The 17,855-nt window shown below is 41.4% G+C and overlaps 1 protein-coding gene across 1 annotated transcript in view; it reads right to left on the bottom strand.

The window, feature by feature from the left end:
- asap1b (ArfGAP with SH3 domain, ankyrin repeat and PH domain 1b) overlaps positions 1-17,855 on the bottom strand; it is an 82,279-nt gene that overhangs the window by 48,618 nt on the left and 15,806 nt on the right. The window contains 1 exon segment of the mRNA XM_030756514.1: positions 708-780. Coding sequence (XP_030612374.1) covers positions 708-780 — 73 coding nt within the window.

The raw sequence follows: 17,855 nt of genomic DNA, 5'->3' as shown, positions 1-17,855 counted from the left end.
AATGACATAGTAGGAAACACTTTCAGCACACTCAAAGGTTAAAACAATGTTAGTTCGTGTGGCTGCAGGACACACTGATAAAACTGTTGCTAGAACAACAACAGCGTTGGGGATGAAATCACAGGTTCTTTTAACCTTGACTCAGTCAAGTATCTGGAGGGGTGTGCATGTGCATGCTCCTTCCTCTATTCTGTGATCACAGCAAGTATTTTGTTACATCAACTCAACGCTGTGCGCAGCAAAGGAAACTAAAAACTTGTGAAACTGCTGATTTCCAGTTATTCCAGCTGTTTAAGGAGTTTCTCCTAAAGAGCCACAATGAGACAAAGGTTTACTGACTCTTTTCTGTGGAGAGCAAATAAACTTTTATTTTTGTGGGTCAAGCTTCACAAACTGTCATTTTACAGGGAGGAGGCTCTCAAAAGCATTCAGTGGGAAATTACTGAGGATCCATGTCACAGCAACAACCTAAACAAACTCAGGTGTTGGTTTCTGGGACAGCCCAGGTGCACACATCAAACACATTCTGTCCCACACAAGGCTGTCCCGCACAAAAAATAAATAAATAAAAGTAACTGTCATTCTTACTAAAGATATTTAACAAATCCTAGGCTTTCCTCTGAGGATTTCATTTTCTGGAAAGAGCTGTGAGACTGTACCCACACATTGGCCAAAGCACAGGTAAATTTAGAAGCAGACAATCTCACCTTGACCTGAATTGTAGATGGCCTTCACTGATTTCTTCACCTTCTGCAGGGAGGTCCGGTCCTGGTCCAGCGCCTGAGGAAAGAGGATCCTTTTAACACACTGTAAACATTCATATCAGAAGACAGCAAAGACACTTTCCATCTTTAAATGTTTATTTTAATGTTAGACTAAACCTGAAGAGGTTACAGCGTAAAAACAAGTATTTGTTCAATAATTCATTCTCCATGAAGCAGGAGTGCTCATAATGCAGTGTTCAACCTGAATATGGCATCAATCATTAGTTCAACACTGCGGATTAATGAAATAGAGCTTTTGAGTAATTACAGGCTGTTTATCATTGCAAAAAATGTGGCTGACCTGCTGTTAAAGCAGGCTGTACATCTCACTTTCTTGCAGTTTCAGATTAATGCTTGGAGTTTAGCAACCAAAGCACCAGGGATTTAAAATAATGACCAATATTAATAATAATAAAAAAAAAAAACATCTTCCACCGGCGGTTACATTTACAGGAGTACTATAAAAGCTATTCAGTGCAAAGCTCCACAAGTGTGACCCCTGAGCTGCCATCATACCCCTCCAAAATACAGCTTCGCACAAGGAAAATTCATCATCATAAACATCATCCACATGCAAGAAAATCTCACCATGACGCCGTATTGCTCAGGTCATTCCTTGCCAGAGAAAACAACAACTACATCTGAAGTCACAGCCCTTTCGAACACACCCCATAACTCACATTTCCCTGTTATAATCACAGGATTATGTCAGTCAGTGCTGGGATTTCTATCTAAAGGCTAAAGTCAAGTACATCTGGGAACGTTAGATTCTGACGCCCTGTTAGCTCAGAATTTAATTTTAACCTTTTACATTTTTGTAAGCTTTTCTTTTTATCCCATTTTGTTAAACCCTCCCCAGTTAGTTAAAAAAAAAAAAAAAAAAAAAAAAAACACCCACACACCCACGAGCATCTGGGTTTGTCTTCAGTGAGAAAGGGTAAAATCAGCATTTATTCACTCTCAGGTCAAATGACTGCAAAGTTTGGCAACCCCAAACTTCATATTGTGTGGTCGCTGTTTGAAGCAGCTGTATCAAACAGTGATGCACAAATGCACACAGATGCCCTTCCTGATGCAACCCCAGAGGGATTTGTATCTCCTCCTGGCATCAAACCAGGGATCCTTTACTTGTTAGGCGAATGTGTAAATCACTACACTATTCGATACCAGCATTAAATGAATTAAATTAAATAAACGTTGCTTTTGTAGTCTTGTAAAATAAAACGTAATGTAATAAATAAATGTAAAGTAAAATCAGAAATAAACTAATGACAAAATGTTATGGTATTGTAGTAATTAAATAAAATACTCTCAGCCGCCAGTGCTGCCCGTCAGCCTCCTGCCAGTAGATGTTTAGGCAGCACAAATCCCCTGGAAGCACATGCTCTAGAGCACATAATTATCATGTCTCAGTAGATCTTAATGGAGCACATATGAGTCTTAGTGACTTGCAAATAGTTAAGTAAGAACCAAGATTAAGAAATGCTACGATCATAATAAATATAAATAAACCACTGAAAATACTGTCGCTTTCTGTGACTGGCATTATTATGGTAATAATTAAGTTGTTTGAGATTTTTAGTAGATGCATCGATGGCATCAATTTGAACATCCTAGCTCACACTGTTTCTGAGTTATCGCTTTCACAAGATTTTCAGAAAAACTTGACCTCTGACCTTGAGATCAAGGTTGCTGAGATTCTAACTCTTCCAAGATTTTTAGTAGATGCCTTTATGGTGTGAATTTGACCATCTTAGGTCAGATCGTTCAAGAGTTATCATATTCACAAAAGTTGACAACAATACCCCATCACCCTTTTTAGGCTGAGGGATAAAAAGCTTCTTAACAAGAGTTACAGCGGCTGTAACAGGAGCGAGAGAGAATGAATGAGAAAGATACGCCGACAAGAAAAATAGGTTTGGGGAATACATATTCAGGCTGTTACTTTAAGGTGACATTAATCACAAAGAGGGTGCTGCACCAAAAACATTGTAGCCAAGCGATGGTAAAACTTGAAAAGCACAACACAAAGTGGCAAAACAGAAGGTTCGCCTTCAAAGTAAAAGTTGTGGTTTACCACTGAAACCTACAACTTTAAAAAGGTGCAAGTTTTATTTTGAAGTTGAACTGTGTTTCCAATTTCCATCGCACTTCTCAGTTTCACCACCATTTAAGTAGATGGCAAACATTTGTAGAGAAGTCACTGTCTTCCATGCAAACTGTGGCAGACCACTAGTAATCTGCTAGCGACCAAAGCAATCACAAGAAGGTTTTTGTTGCAGGATGGTATGCCTCTTTGCCACCAATTTCGCCTAGCAACTGCCAGCAAAACTGCTAGCAACTGCCGCATTGTTGGCAATCCCTGCCAACAATGCGCCAACCAATCGAGGAATTCACATTTTTCTCTAGCAACTGATGGAACAATGATGATCTCACACCCAATAAAAAGAGGGAATAATAATTTTACTTGCCTGTATATCATAAAGACAACTTCTTTAATCGAGTGACAAATCCCTGGACTACTCTAACATAGCACCTTCTCTGTAATTGTTGTTTACCAGTCATATTTCCCCGGTGAATAATTATAAAAGACAGTTTAATAAAAATGAAAGGTAGATGTTTACTTTATTATTAGTATTAGGGAATACAGGCGATTAGTGCTGCACACATGGAAAAAACAGGCACAATGCTGAGGTCGAACATTTATCCCTTTAGTGAGCTCAACAAACTGGATGTGTTGCACAACAACAGCATGAAAATCACCTGTGACACCCTGAAAACCATCTGCCTGTGCGACATCTATTATTGGCTCAGTTACTGCAGGAGAAGCAGAGATAACTGGAAGACTCGTTATGTTCAGGAAAAGTGGACACGCGAGGAACACAAATGCACGTCTGCACTACCTGCCTCTGCTGAATGATTTAAATCATAAGCTCCCATTGATTGCTTTCAGAATAATGCATTCTGACAGCTCAAGCATTTCATATCCACCCATTTTAACCACGGGAAATGAAACCATAACTCTGCCACGTTTTCGCATAACAGACAATAAAACACAAGCAAAAGCTCCATTGCATCAAGGTCACTCTGTTAAAAGCAGAAGCTCGTGCACACGCACATACACAACAGTTGGCTAATTAAATTTCACAACATAATTAAGCCGTCCTTGGCCTCCCTTGGACAGTTTTACATGGCTTTTTCCCAATTATGGCAGCAGTAGCTTGTTGCCGCAGGGCCCTTTTTGCCAGGGCTGAGCCCTTTGAACCCTCTCCACACGGGAACAGTCTCCCATGCCACATACCTCCCCACATGGCCTCATTACTTAGCCCCATGCCTGTTTGACTAAACAGTGATCCAAACAGGCCAGTACAAAATTTAATAAACCTCTAATCTCTGCAACACTGCCTTTGTATATGATATTATCCAGATAATTACTATGATAAAAGTCTTCAAACTGTATGAAGTCATTCTTAAATGATGACACAAACATTAGGTTACAGATCTTGTAACCCCTGTTCTCTGATAACCATATGCCTATCCTACAAGAATTCAATCCTGAGTGCTGACGTGAGCGCCTAGCCTCAAACAGCACAGGGGGGGCTGTCTTATTGAAGGTACTGCTGAGTGAATAAAATAGCATCCAGGAAGCTGCCATGGTGCAAATTGTATTATGTTATCTTGTGAATCTGTGTACATGCACACATGCGGCTTCACGGTCAAATATAATCGCAGAAACTGTAGCAGGAACTACCACAAAGGTGGTTTTGAGGACTTTGGCAAGTGCTTATATATGAACCTATCAACAGATTATCAGGAAAAAAGACTGCATTATAAAATGTTTGCGGTCAGAGTACGCGTTGCACAAGCTACTTTCACTTGTGCTTATTTCCGCTCTTTGTTCACACCTCCAACCACCACCTGTCACCTTTTTTTTCTCTGGTTAAACAACAGAGCTACATCTAAGGGGAGGAGCTTCAGGTGCTGAGGATCAGAAAGACGTAAGCTGTCAGAAAAAAGTCGCGCGCGTCGATTTGACTTTCAGAAAGAAAAGAAAACCTCAGAATGTTAAATTTAAGGAAATATTGAGAGAAGGGTTCGTTTAATGCGAAAAGCATTACTCTTCATTTCAGGTACGTTCAGCCTCCGTTTAAGGCTGGCTTCAGCCTTCATCTCAAGCGTTTTAATAGAGGTATTACACAGTTGTACTTTTTTCCTCTTTAATTTGTTATAATTGTAGGCAATGTGTTTAGCTTAAGGTATTTTGTATTATATAATTTTATATTATTATATATTGTTATATTGCATTATATAGTCTATAAAATATGCCTGCCCTGAACATTAAAGAAATATCTGTTTAACTTCGAGTGTTTCTTTTCCTCGTTTGCAGCCGCCACTAACAGTCATGAATTAGGATGTGGGCCTAATGTGTGAAGAAAGTATCATGAAATAGATTATTTTAACATATTTCGCTTTTAAAATGGAGTTGAATAAAATGTATATTTTTTAGGCTATAAGGATTGGCCAGTTTTTCAAAAGACGATTCACAACGAACCTACTTTAACCCTCAAACACGGCGTTATAAATTTGCTGTTGCCAGAATGGCAATGACCAAGTCGTAGTGCATTACTCAAGGCCCTGTGTTATGTCATATTATAGTGTAGTACGGTAGTTAACTTTTCAATGACTATTACAGCGTTCCACTGGTGGAGATATAGTGCAACAGATGTCCCCACGACAGCGTGGCTGAGCCTTTATCAATGCTGTGTGGAGATGAGCCGTATTGTTCTGCACCAGCAATTGTAAAATAGCTTGGTATAAATTCCATGTACAATGCAGGAATATTCGAATTATATTTGTTAAGGGAGTGTTGAGGAACGATACAACACCGCATAGCTCGAGCACTCAAATGCCGAGATGTAGGTTTTAGGGCTGCAACAATTCATCGATTAACTCGATTAAATCGATTCTAAAAATTTATCGACACAAATTTACTGTCGATGCTTCGTTTAAACTCTGCAGCGCTCAGCTGTCTAGGTGTAAGCGGCGCTCCTCACTAGCATTAGCAGCATTAGTGCTGACGTTTTTTTGTGGGTTTATTGGGGGCTGGCAAACCAACATAGAACTGCATTACCGCCACCTACTGGACTGGAGTGTGAATCACTCACGTATACACAAGCACACATTCTAAAAAGCTCTCATAGCAGGCAGCGGTTTTAACTGCGCAAGCGCAAAGAGGCGAAGCTGTGACGGTGAGCTCAAGTAGTGAAAAAGGAAACGTTTTTCCAGCGTCCAAAACAGCAGCTTTTTCTTTTAGTAACCACCATTAAATCTGTGAAACAGCTGGAGGTCCTTCATCAAGCACCTGATCAGCAAGTGTTAAGGTAAAGAAAAGAGAACTTTGTAGCTGCTCCATTCACCGCTGTTTGTTCACATGGCGAGAAACTGCATTACGGAAGTTAAAATATGCAGATAAACTGTTAATAAAAAAAAGTATTTCTTATCAGATTACTCGATTAATCGCTGGAATAATCGATAGAATACTCGATTACTAAAATAATCGTTTTATGCAGCCCTAGTAGGTTTTATTGCATTAATCAAGCCTACGTTACCCCCTACTGGGCATAACAGGACATAGCTGGAAAGCTACCCCTTCAATATCAGAATAGGTTAAGCCCGACACAGGCTACAGAAGGCCTAATTAAAATAAAAAAATAAATAAATTTTTTCCCGGGATTCCCGGGAAATGGCTCGTCTTTTCCCGGGATTTGATTCATGTCATTTTCTGGAAAAATATTAAACCCTAGCCTCCATCTTACCCTATCCCTAGCATCTTCTGTTGCACCAACCCTCTACATGTCCTTCACTACATCCATGAATCTTCTGAGGTCTTCCTCTTTTCCTCCTACCTCCATTTTCAACAACCTTTGTCCAGTACATCTACTATTCCTCTTCTGCACATGTCCAAACCATCTCAACCTTACCTCTCTTACTTTGTCTCCAAACCACTTGACCTGAGCTGTCCCTCTGAAGTACTCATTTCTCATCTTTTCCATTCTGGTCACTCCCAATGAAAATTTAACATCTTCATCTCTGCCACCTCCATCTCAGCCTTCCGTCTTTTGTGCCACCAACTCAAATCATACATCATAGCAGGTCTCACTGCTATCTTGTAAACATTCCCTTTCATGCTCGCTGCTGTCCTGTCACAAATCACCCTCGACACTTGTCTCCACCCACTCCACCCTGCCTGCACTCTCTTCATCACCTCTCTTGTGCACTGTCTTGCTGTGGGTGGTTGACCCTATCAAGCTCATATTTACCTCATCTACCTTCATCTACCGCTGCTACTCTGCAGTTTGACTGTTACACCGGTCTCCCTCTCATTCACCCACACATGTATTCTGTCTTCCTTCGACTGACTTTCATTCCCTCCAGAGCACACCTCCACATGCTCCCTACTGTCACTACACATGTGTTAGCCAAAGGGCTCAATTTGCCATATCCCCACAACAGCTGCCCATAGAGGATCTCATCACGGCCACAGAAACAGCAATAAGAAAAACGAACACAATCTGAAGCAGAGCAAATCAGGATGCAAGTTTCAGCTACCCTCTCCAGTGCAAGAATTCCACCATCCAACCTCAGTGTTCAAGAAAAGAAGGCATCACAGCTCTAAGAAAGGATCAAAACATCACCATACTACCTGTCGACAAGGGGAGATACACTGTTGTTCTGAATTCCACTGATTACCACACCAAATTACTACACTCCTCAGTGACAACAACACTTATGAAGTCTGAAAACGACACCCCACAAGCAACTACAAGAAGAAAGTCATCTGTTGCCTACAATGACTTGAAAAGGAAAAAGCCACTGACCGCCCTACTTACTACCATCTTCACCCTGGAGAAGATACTCCATGCATTTATGGATTTCCAAAGATCCACAAAGAAGGGGTCCCACTCAGACCCAAAAATTCAGTCATCTATAACATTTCCAAGCACCTCACCACATCTCATCTCTGCTTGTAGGCAACACACCCCATCACTCTGAAAACGCCACAGACTTTACCAATAAGGGCCATAATCTTGCACTAAATCCAGATTAAACCATTGTGTCCGTTGATGCGGCTTCACTTTTCACTTGCATACCTACAATTGAGGCAGTGGAGACCGTCAAAAAACAACTACAGGAAGACAACTCCTTACAAAACACAGGTTTACCAAAGCATACCTGGGATAACAGGTTACTGTTCCTGGACTGTCCTGTGTTTATTGAGGAAGATGGAAGCCTCGACATTGAAGTTTACCAGAAGCCCACGCACACATAGCCCAGTACCTACTCTTTGACTCCTGCCACGCACTGGAAGACAAACTTGGGATAATTAGGACCCTGCAACACCGGGCAGAAAACATTCCCTCTAAGGGAAATAAAGGGAACACACGCATGTAAAGAAAGCCCTTAAAACATGTGGTTATCCCAACCGGGCTTTCATTAAATGAGCCAAGATGCACAAGAAAGAAGGTCAGACACAAACTAGGGAGAATAAAAATGACAAGAGGAACAACACTGTAAGAGAAACTCGGAAAAATTTTCTCCAAGCATGACAACCCAATATACTTCAAACCTAGTCACACTAAGGCAAAACTGGTCCATCCCAAAGACAAAACCCCTAAAACACAAGATATTCTGGACAGTGCACTGAAGCACGCTTGGACCTCTATATTGGAGAAACTAAACAGCCTTTTCACAAACCCATGGCCCAACATAGAACAGCCACCTTGACAAAGGATAAAGGACATTCTTTTGAGGATGCCAATGTTCACATTTCGGACCGGGAAGACAGATGGTTAGAAAGAGGAGTTAAAGAAGCCATCTATGTCCACTGTAAACAACCATCACTGAACAGAGGAGGTGGATTACATCACCAACTTCCCCAGTCTACAATGCTGTCCTGAGCTCTGTTCCCAAGCAGCTCAACCCACATTCACGCCTTCCTTCAGGTGACCTCAGCAGGTCACTTGATAGAATGGGGCCAAGTCTCACATTGGTTTCACCCAAAACCACTGATTGTAATGACCCGTGCCTTCTTTCAGACCTTGGCACATGTGATTATACAGATGAACAATAGTGGGTCACAACCACCTCCAGGGGACAAGCCCCACTGGGACTTAAATACCCGCGTCTCTCAACCTTTGGGTTTGAGTACTGAAGAAGCCTTTTGGATGAGAGGTAAAACATAACCAAGAAACTTAAAGAAGTTCAGTCACCTTTTTTCAAGCTCCAGAGACTACTATGACCTGGATGAGTGAGAATCTACACAGACTCACTACATATTTAACCATATGCCAAAAAACAGGCACTTAACCAATTTAACCAACTTACCCCTACACTGGTTTTCTCTGATGAAAACCTTGGCAACAACAGTTTCTCACTGTTTTTAACCTGTACAAGTCTAGCTAGGTCCATGAAGCCACCATGAGAGGGTCTTTCAGCTGGTCCCTTATGGCTTGAACATGGTTCTGCAGGAGTCCTACACACAGCCTATTGACAGCTTTAGAGACCATTGTCAATATGCCATTTACTGTCACACCAATCTGTGGGTTACTCACTCGTTCTGTTGTGTGTGCGTGCCACAGAGATTTTAACATACAAAGAGCTACAGGGAAACTCGGTGTTAAAATCAATTAAAAGCATGCAACCACTGTCTAAACTTCTCATTTTCTTGATCTTTGATGCTTTTTCCTTCCCTGTTCCGGCCCACTTTTCAACCAATCAGCATTCAGCCTTCGCTCAACGTGTCATCCACGTTGAGCGACGTGGAGGAGTGCATGCAAGCACGTTTGCCATGGTTGCAGAGGCTCTGTGTAGGCATATGGACAGAAACATGGTACCATTGAAAGTGTACTGGCTTGAGACTCCCTGAGACTGGGGTTACTGTATGTCTCAAACTGGGGATATTTTACACTATCCATGCAGCCACCAAGCATATCTGGAAGCATAACTGGAATGAGATAATTTGGCAAAACACTTCAAAAGCACTCACTTTTCTCTCCATTGAATTTAGCAAAGTAGTTTAGCATAGCACAAAAACTGAAAAGACCAGGAAACAACTATTTAACTCTCTCAGATAAGAGCAGTATCAAATATTTTAATCAAACCACAGATAAGCACAAGTGAAGTTTAAGTGGAAGTAAATTGTGAAACTACTGCTTTAAGTTTGCTACAAAAACATTTCTAAGACAGAACACTACTGTCTTTTTTTTCCTCTTCAAAAGGCAAAACTTTGCATTAACATTTAGCTTTGATTAATGTGCATTTCCAATTTTTTTCCTGCTGATATTGCCACATTGAATTTATCTAATATAGCTCCATTTCAGTAAAGTTTGCACAGATTCTAAAGGGGGGAATTATTAGACTTCTTATGACTGTGCTGAACCTATGCAAGTAGTTGGACATGTTGTGCTACGCAGATCAGGTCCCCATAACAGCTGAAACATTCACTAACAAGCCGTGTTTCCTCTCAAAGCACCTCCCTGCAACATGCCAAACCCCACCTTCGTCACTCGGCCCCAGCCTGTAGATCTGTGATTATTCAGAGGCTGCGCCGGAGTGTGTGCTGATTAGGATGAAGACGACACAAAACAGAGTCTGATAAGGCGGATTGACCTTTGCAGTGCTCTTGTTGAGAGCAGCTGGCATTGCCATCCGAGTGTCACCTATTAATCCATTCTGTCTGTGCTCTTAATTAAATATTCACTTTTAAAGTGAGGACAAAAATGTTATTTTTTCCAGCCGTTTTTCCCTTTTCTTTAAATCTTCATTTCTGCATCTATAGATCCATACGTTAGTACGTCAAATAAAGCTCATCTAGTGCCTATTTTATACTGCATACTTTAAATGAATGTCTTCGCATTGGATGCCACTTTCAGTGCTGCTAAAAGTGACTGATGTAAGGTTTATTAAAGTCGTTTCTCCCTCCTTTTTAGTGTAAAGACAAAAACACATAAAAAGAAAATACACACAAATCAATGAAATAGTGCTTTCTTGGCACACAGCCTTTGCAAACCCTTGGCAACAGGCAAACTCTCCAAACTCTGCTCTCCAAGAGGCCAACAACCATTGAATATAGTCAAAAGATTGTTTTTATCTGCCAGCAACCAATGGCAAGCTCCCATTCAACCCGGGGGGATTAGCAAGTGTGACAATGCCAAAACATCTGCGGTCGCTCATCTCTCCACCCATACAGAGAGTGATGCATGTTGATGCTGCGTTTATTCTTTGCTTCATTTTCTCATTAGAGACGAATGTGCTTTCGCACCATCCAGGATTTCCAGCACATGTGTCAGAAAGCTTTTAAGGAAGAGTGTGTGAGAGACCGAACAGCCAAAGAAGTCAAGAGTTGACTTAAGGGAGATGAAGAGGGGAGGTAGCAGTCGGTGGTTCTGCATGGACAGATTTTGTAACCAGCAGGAGCACAGAATTAGATAGGAGCATTCTTTATAGTTCATAAAATGCCAAATTAAAAATCAGGAGCCAAAAAAGCTAAAAGAAACAAAAAACAAATAGTTTTTAAAGGTTTGGTTAAATACTAAAAGCTCAGTGATGTACCATGCCTGTTGAATGTTGTGGAGGACCATATTCTTACACGAACAATCGTTTTTCCTGACCCAAACCAAGTGGTTTTAGTAGATAAACCTAATTAACAAGTGAAAGTGAAACCAAAACTAGTCAAAAACAAAAAGGTAAAACACAAAGATCAAGAGGACAAGAAACCTGTGAGTTATTCAACCACCAGCCCACAACCTCCATCCTGCGTTTCCTTATTTTCTGTCAAATATATATGGTACTGTTATAATGGTGCAATAGTGCAGGCTCATTAAACGTGGACAAAGAGGTCAGTGTATGTACATGCAATCTCTGTGAGCCAAGAGCTCAGGCTTCAGGCTGTTCTAAACACCCACTTTCTGGCATTTTTTCCCCCCCATTCTTGGCTCTCCAACATTTCATAGAGAATATCCTTAATATGGCTCAGACACGCAGCTGCAGCTGTGAATGCAGAGCCCCACCCACCTGCTGCTCAAACCTTTTGTTTACAAGGAGCAGCCAATGAGAAGAAAGCTGAATTGAATAGAGCAGGAAGCGTAGCTGAAGCAGCTTTTTTCAGACAGTGGATGAACTGACGGGTTCCAATTTTGAACTATGAATCATGCAAAGCTACTCTAGCAGAGTCCAAAATAAAAATAGGTAACTGGAAACAACAGGACACCTTTAAAAGTGGACTATTATTCTGCAGAATCCATCATCGCAGCAGCTGGTCCACCAAGGCTGCAGCACCAAAGGAAATTGTGTACATATCTCTGCAAGGATAATGGTATCTGACAAAATGGCAACATCCCACACCCTGGCATCACAACATTTTGAGCAACAGAAATTTTATAAGCCAGTGAAAGACAAAACACAAACTGTAAAGGCATTTTCACCATTTTCAGAGTTGTGTGATCTAAAGTTTTTCAAAAATCACATGAAAATTATTGGTAATTGCAGCCCTTAATTATTATATAGGTTAAAACAGGGGGAAAAAAAAGTGTGACCACCCAAATGACCAAAAGGGTTAATAGGACCAACTTCCTGGCTCCCAAATGCCACAATAAAGACACACACACACACACACACACGCTTATTCCCAGGAGGCCAAAGCTTCAAATGGGAAAAACTGGTGGCTCAAGTGACTGGGCATGACTGACTGGAGGCTGTCTCAGCTTCACACTTCCTGACTGAGGCCTTATCCTCCCTCAGCAGCCCTGCCACTTCCCCTGCAGCCGTCCTTTGACAGGAAGCAGGAAGCGTCCAGGCTTGTCAGTGTCCTGTCCTGTGTCCATCTAATGACACCAACTGCTCTCCGCTGACAGCCAAGGAACAAAAAAAGCAAGGCGCTTTCTGGCTGTTTTTCTTGATCCACTCATCCACCGCACTCCTCTCGTCTGCCACATTCGGTATCACAGTGGCAGTGGACAGCTATGCGGTTGCCACAGAGATGTGATCTGGCCGTCTCAAGCGTCAGCTCTACATTCTCTGCAGTGGATACCGCAGGAAGCCGCTCTGACTAACCTGTTTGTCAGCAGCTGTCTGGAGCTCAGTGTGGCCACTGTGATACATTTCACTCTCCACCCACTAGAGAGCTAACACTAAACCTCTCAGAACTGCTTAAATGCAAATTATTTCCTAGAAGAAGAAAACAGGAAAGGGCACAATTATCAAAAGACTTCCTCAGAGTTCAGACATCTGCAGTGGCTTTTTTTTTTTTTTTTAAAGATTATACACACCAGCCCTGAGTTTTATTTCTGCTTCCTTCCACACAAATGCTTTTTCATTTCCTTTCTGGACCCAACTGCACATTAGTCACTACAAAAACAAAAAAACACACACACACACACATAAAAAGGAGCACCTGTGTATGTTAATGTATATCAGAGCAACGAATCTTGCCTTGCTTGTTTAGTCATAAAGTCATATAAAAGATAAGTCTGTTTGTCTATCTGTCAAGTCGTTTTGTCTGCCTGCTGGTTGAGTCTATGTGGCATGACTCAAAAAGCAGGAAGGGTGGGGAGCCGTTTTTGTTGGCAGGAAACAAATGCACATCCCTTTCTCTGGGCCCTCAGCCGGAGAGCCCATCAGCGCTCCAAGAGGAATGGGAAAAATGAGAGGATGCAACATTTCCAAAAGCAGCTGAGGTCAGATGGCCTATTTCTCACACAAAGGAAGAAAGAGAGTGATCAACTGACAGTGGTTTTGGTTTTGGTTAAGAGGTGTATCAGAATGACCGCATGACTGATGGAGTGTATGGGACACAGCAACTGGATGAAGTTAGGCTACATCTTTTCTGCAGCTACCTTTTCTCAATGGATTCTATCAAATCAAGATGCTGATAGAAACCTACTGAACTGCAGCTGATCAATGGAACAAAATCATTTTATTAAAATGAGCTAAATTAGAGAGAAGATCTATACATCCCTAAATAAGAACCAGTTACAGTGCAGTCAATGGCCAAAGCTTGGCATACACACACATGCGCGCACAGTCTCAGTTTTACACACACACGCAAAAAAAAAAGCTGATTCATTACTTCCTGCTTTGATTTAACAATATTTCTAAACACCAGTTTGTCTTCGAAATTAAAAGGATCATAACAGGTTTTGCCTGTTGAAAAATGAGGCCAGTGCATTCTTTCTAACTGCCTGTAGGGGCGACTCCTCTGCCTGCAGAAAAAAGTCAGGTTGTGTAGAAGCCTGAGAAAAATCAACCTTCAGATCCCTTCAAGGAAGGCTTCAACAAATACTTTCATGGTAAGTTTATGATGTCAATTGGTAGCTTCAAATGTTAGACTGCAATTTGGCTGTCTGTCTGTCTGTGTTAGCACTGGAACAGACTGGCATGCTGTCCAGGATGTACCCCACCTTTTGCCCTATGACAGAGAGGATAGGCTACAGCCCAGCCGTGACCCTGAATTGGATAAGAAGATGAAAATCTTTGGTTGGATGGATGGATGGATGGATGGATGGATGGATGGATGGATGGATAGATGGATAGATGGATAGATGGAATATGATGGTGATCTCATAGGCCCACCGTGCGACTGACCAGTCACTACCCTGTGACTACGCCCCTGTATTTCTCAGTCAGAGCTGCCCCTGGCTTGTCATGTCCTGTCAGTGGTGCTGGCCACACTTAAATGCATCGTAAGACAAGTTGTAAGTCATCAGATTCCTGAAATATGTATTCAAGAATCATAAACAGCTGAAGAAGCACTCACTGTGGCAGCTTCCATGGTTGAACCCCCACATCATGATACTAGCAGCACTAACTGTTTCTGAATCTTAGCTGCTTAGGATAGGGTGCTTTGTATTCAAAAGCCGACAAAAACTGTTTCACTTCACACTCGCTAACACAAAATTATTGAAATCCAGCCTCATCAAATTGGCAATTAAGTAGTAGAAATGTTAAGACGAAGAAGAAGGAGAAGAAGAAGAAACAGCCTTTATTGTCAAGCAAAGGGGAAATTCAGGTGTAACAGCAGCCACAGATACAAGTAAATTCACACAATATATATAAAAAACACCCGTTAACCATGCTTCTATGCAAATGGAAGCACCCCTCACCTCCATTGTATGGACACTGGATTAAGGATAAGCATCTATACTGCTGGCCATTAGCAAGCATGCAGTTTCAAGGCATTTCTACACTAGCTTTACCCTTTAGGTCTGGAGGCTACACCCATCTTTTAAACACAGTCTAAGCCCTCTCTGTCTTCCTTTAGATTAGACTTTCCAGCAACGCAGCTCATCGATGCAATGCTTTTCAGCGGCCAATGTGCAGCAACTTCCCATTAGCACTCGAACAACCTGCAAGGAAGCCAAAACCACAGTGAAATTTCAACAGTCGCTGCTGTCAGCTGCATCACTGTGTAAGAATGATGTTCCCTTTAAAAGAAATAAAGCAGACTGTGTTGAATTAGAAATATTAGGAAAAGAAAACATTAGCTGCTTAAGTGAAATCTGTGGTTATATAAATATGCGCTGTGTGCTGTTTATGGGCAACAACATGCAAAGCTATCATTTTTAATGGATTGCAAGCTTATATCTCTTAAACAAATCTTGACCTGCTAATGATTCTGGTCACTAAAATAAGTAAAAGTGCTTTTCTGCAGAATTTGTTGAGGCCACATGCTAGATTAAGCCAACTTCCTGAGTTGCGAGGACACGCTGCTGCAGACCTCCAGAGCGAGCCTCGGTGCAGCGCGCGAACCCACACGCATGCATGGGGCCGGTAAGCGGTGCATGCAGCAGTATCACATTCACACATCATTTGGCGGCTTCCCTCTGCTCTACTTGCTCTCACGCAGCCCCCCCTGCTTGTTTCTCTCAAGCGACGTTTTCACAATCACACCTACGCACTGCTGCAATCGACTGCACTCACCTAACATCAGATGAGCAGCATACTTTTATTTGTTTATTGTGCTTCTCAGTCAGGAAGTCATTACTCATGTGAAACAGCTGCTAGATTACTATAGTGGGAGAAACTCACAGCTGATGATTTAAAAAAAAAAATGGCAGCTAGCCTCCTTTTTGTGTAGGATTTGATAACAGAAAGAAAGCAAACCGCAGCAGAGCAGACAGATTGTGTGCTTCAGGGCAAAGTTTAACCTCAAGGGTGGCAAAACCATCTTCAGAGCTGCAGCAAACTATTAGCATTCAAGCTGATCAAATGCCAAACAGCAACAAACAGGAATGAAATCAACAACCCTTTTCACCACAAACCCAACTGCAGTTTATTTTCTTGGCTAAATTACCATTCATTTAGTCTAGAAATGTCCAAAGTGACATCTTCTGTCCGACCAATAGCCCAAACTCCAAAGACAAACTATTTACTACAACATGAAGTGAAGAAAAGCAAATAATCCTATGTTAACAAGGGTTTCATCCAATCATTTTTTAACTGCTTATGAAAGTTCATCAGTCCATCAAGAGAGCTAACCCAGAGATCACCACACACTCTCACATCCACACTAACGGCCAATTTAGAGTTAACCTGACAAGCACATCCTCAGAAACCGGAGCCGTCGGACGTAAAGGGGAAACACTACTGCCAAGCAAAGTTCAAACGAGCTTCCTACGAGCAAAACAAAGTTTCATCATATTGTTTGTCATAATCATAAAGACAAGAAAAGATAAAAATCACTCATTAAGGCCTGCACCTATAAGTCCTACCTCCCATTGCTCTCACACTAATAGGAGCCTTTGTTTTAACTTCCCATTTATAAAAGAGAATCAAAAGTAGGTTTTTAACCCACAAACCTCAATCCAAGTTGACTCCACCTGAGCTAACCAACTGTTGATGACAATGATAAAGATAAACCACAGAGAAACAACGAAGAGGTTGTTTTTAGCACAATGACTCAACCAACTAACAATCTCAACGAGCAGCTTTCATGTATAACATGAAGTTCCTCTGCAGATTATAATCTTCACCTCTTTAATAGCTCCTCAGCTGCACTTAGTTTACACATGTTTACACATGACTAAGGACTCATGCCTCACAATTACACTTTTATATTCACGTCACATCCTCAGCTGAGGGAGAACGTGTGACAAAAAAGCAATCGGCAGCTTTTTTTTAAGCTAAAATGCTGAAACATTTACTGGTTCTTGTAAATATTTGATGTTGTTCTTGGTTTTCTTTGATACTAAACTAAAATAGTTTTTGTTTGACTGTTTCTCATACAAAACAGGATATTCTAGTTAATAAATATTTACTATAAAGAACGGCGATGAGTGTTTGCAGGCTTAAACTAATGACTGTTGAGATTTTTGAGGTTTCAGCAACAGAAACAAACATTTTGAAATTCATTATCGGGAAGAGAAAACCCAGCTTTTTATGCCAAAATTAAATACTCCAAGTGTTGATCACATCTAACATTTATAACTGAAGAAATCCTACACTACCAGAACAGGCAAAAGTCCAAGACCAGTCTCTTTTATAACAGATCAGCAGTGTGGGTCAACCAAAGAAAGATCTAAAATAAACTACTCTAATCTTTGACTTATCATTGATCAGCTGATGAGCCTGCCAGCTCTGCTTCCTACCAACCAGCCACCTGTGTTGTAAATCTTTAGGGCATGCAGCCAAAGAGCGTGCTCCCATGATAAACACACAGTATTAGGAGTAACACAGTTTTTCCTGCCTCTGAATTCCTGCACAGATTTTGCAGAATGCTTCACAGCATTCCTTGATGTTTCTCTGCAGAAGAGTCTCAAATTTCGCACTTTATGGGACTCTTTATGGACTTTATGGGCTATTCCAAAACCCACAGGTGTATCCACTCCTGCGGACCACTTGGATGCACAGACACATGAGCAACTGGATGTACAGACGGACAAATATAAGCCTTGCTACTGGGATGTCCAACAAAAAAAACTGCCAACAATGCACATTTCCACCTCGACTTCCCCTCATAGACACGAGCTCTGACAGCTGCTGTCATGGTTTGGAATAGGAAGTGATGTAACACTTTCCTATAACATTAAAAGACAT

Source organism: Archocentrus centrarchus, chromosome 20 (assembly GCF_007364275.1).
Source record: "Archocentrus centrarchus isolate MPI-CPG fArcCen1 chromosome 20, fArcCen1, whole genome shotgun sequence".
Lineage (NCBI taxonomy): Eukaryota > Metazoa > Chordata > Actinopteri > Cichliformes > Cichlidae > Archocentrus > Archocentrus centrarchus.
This window is presented reverse-complemented; position numbering and strand designations above follow the sequence as displayed.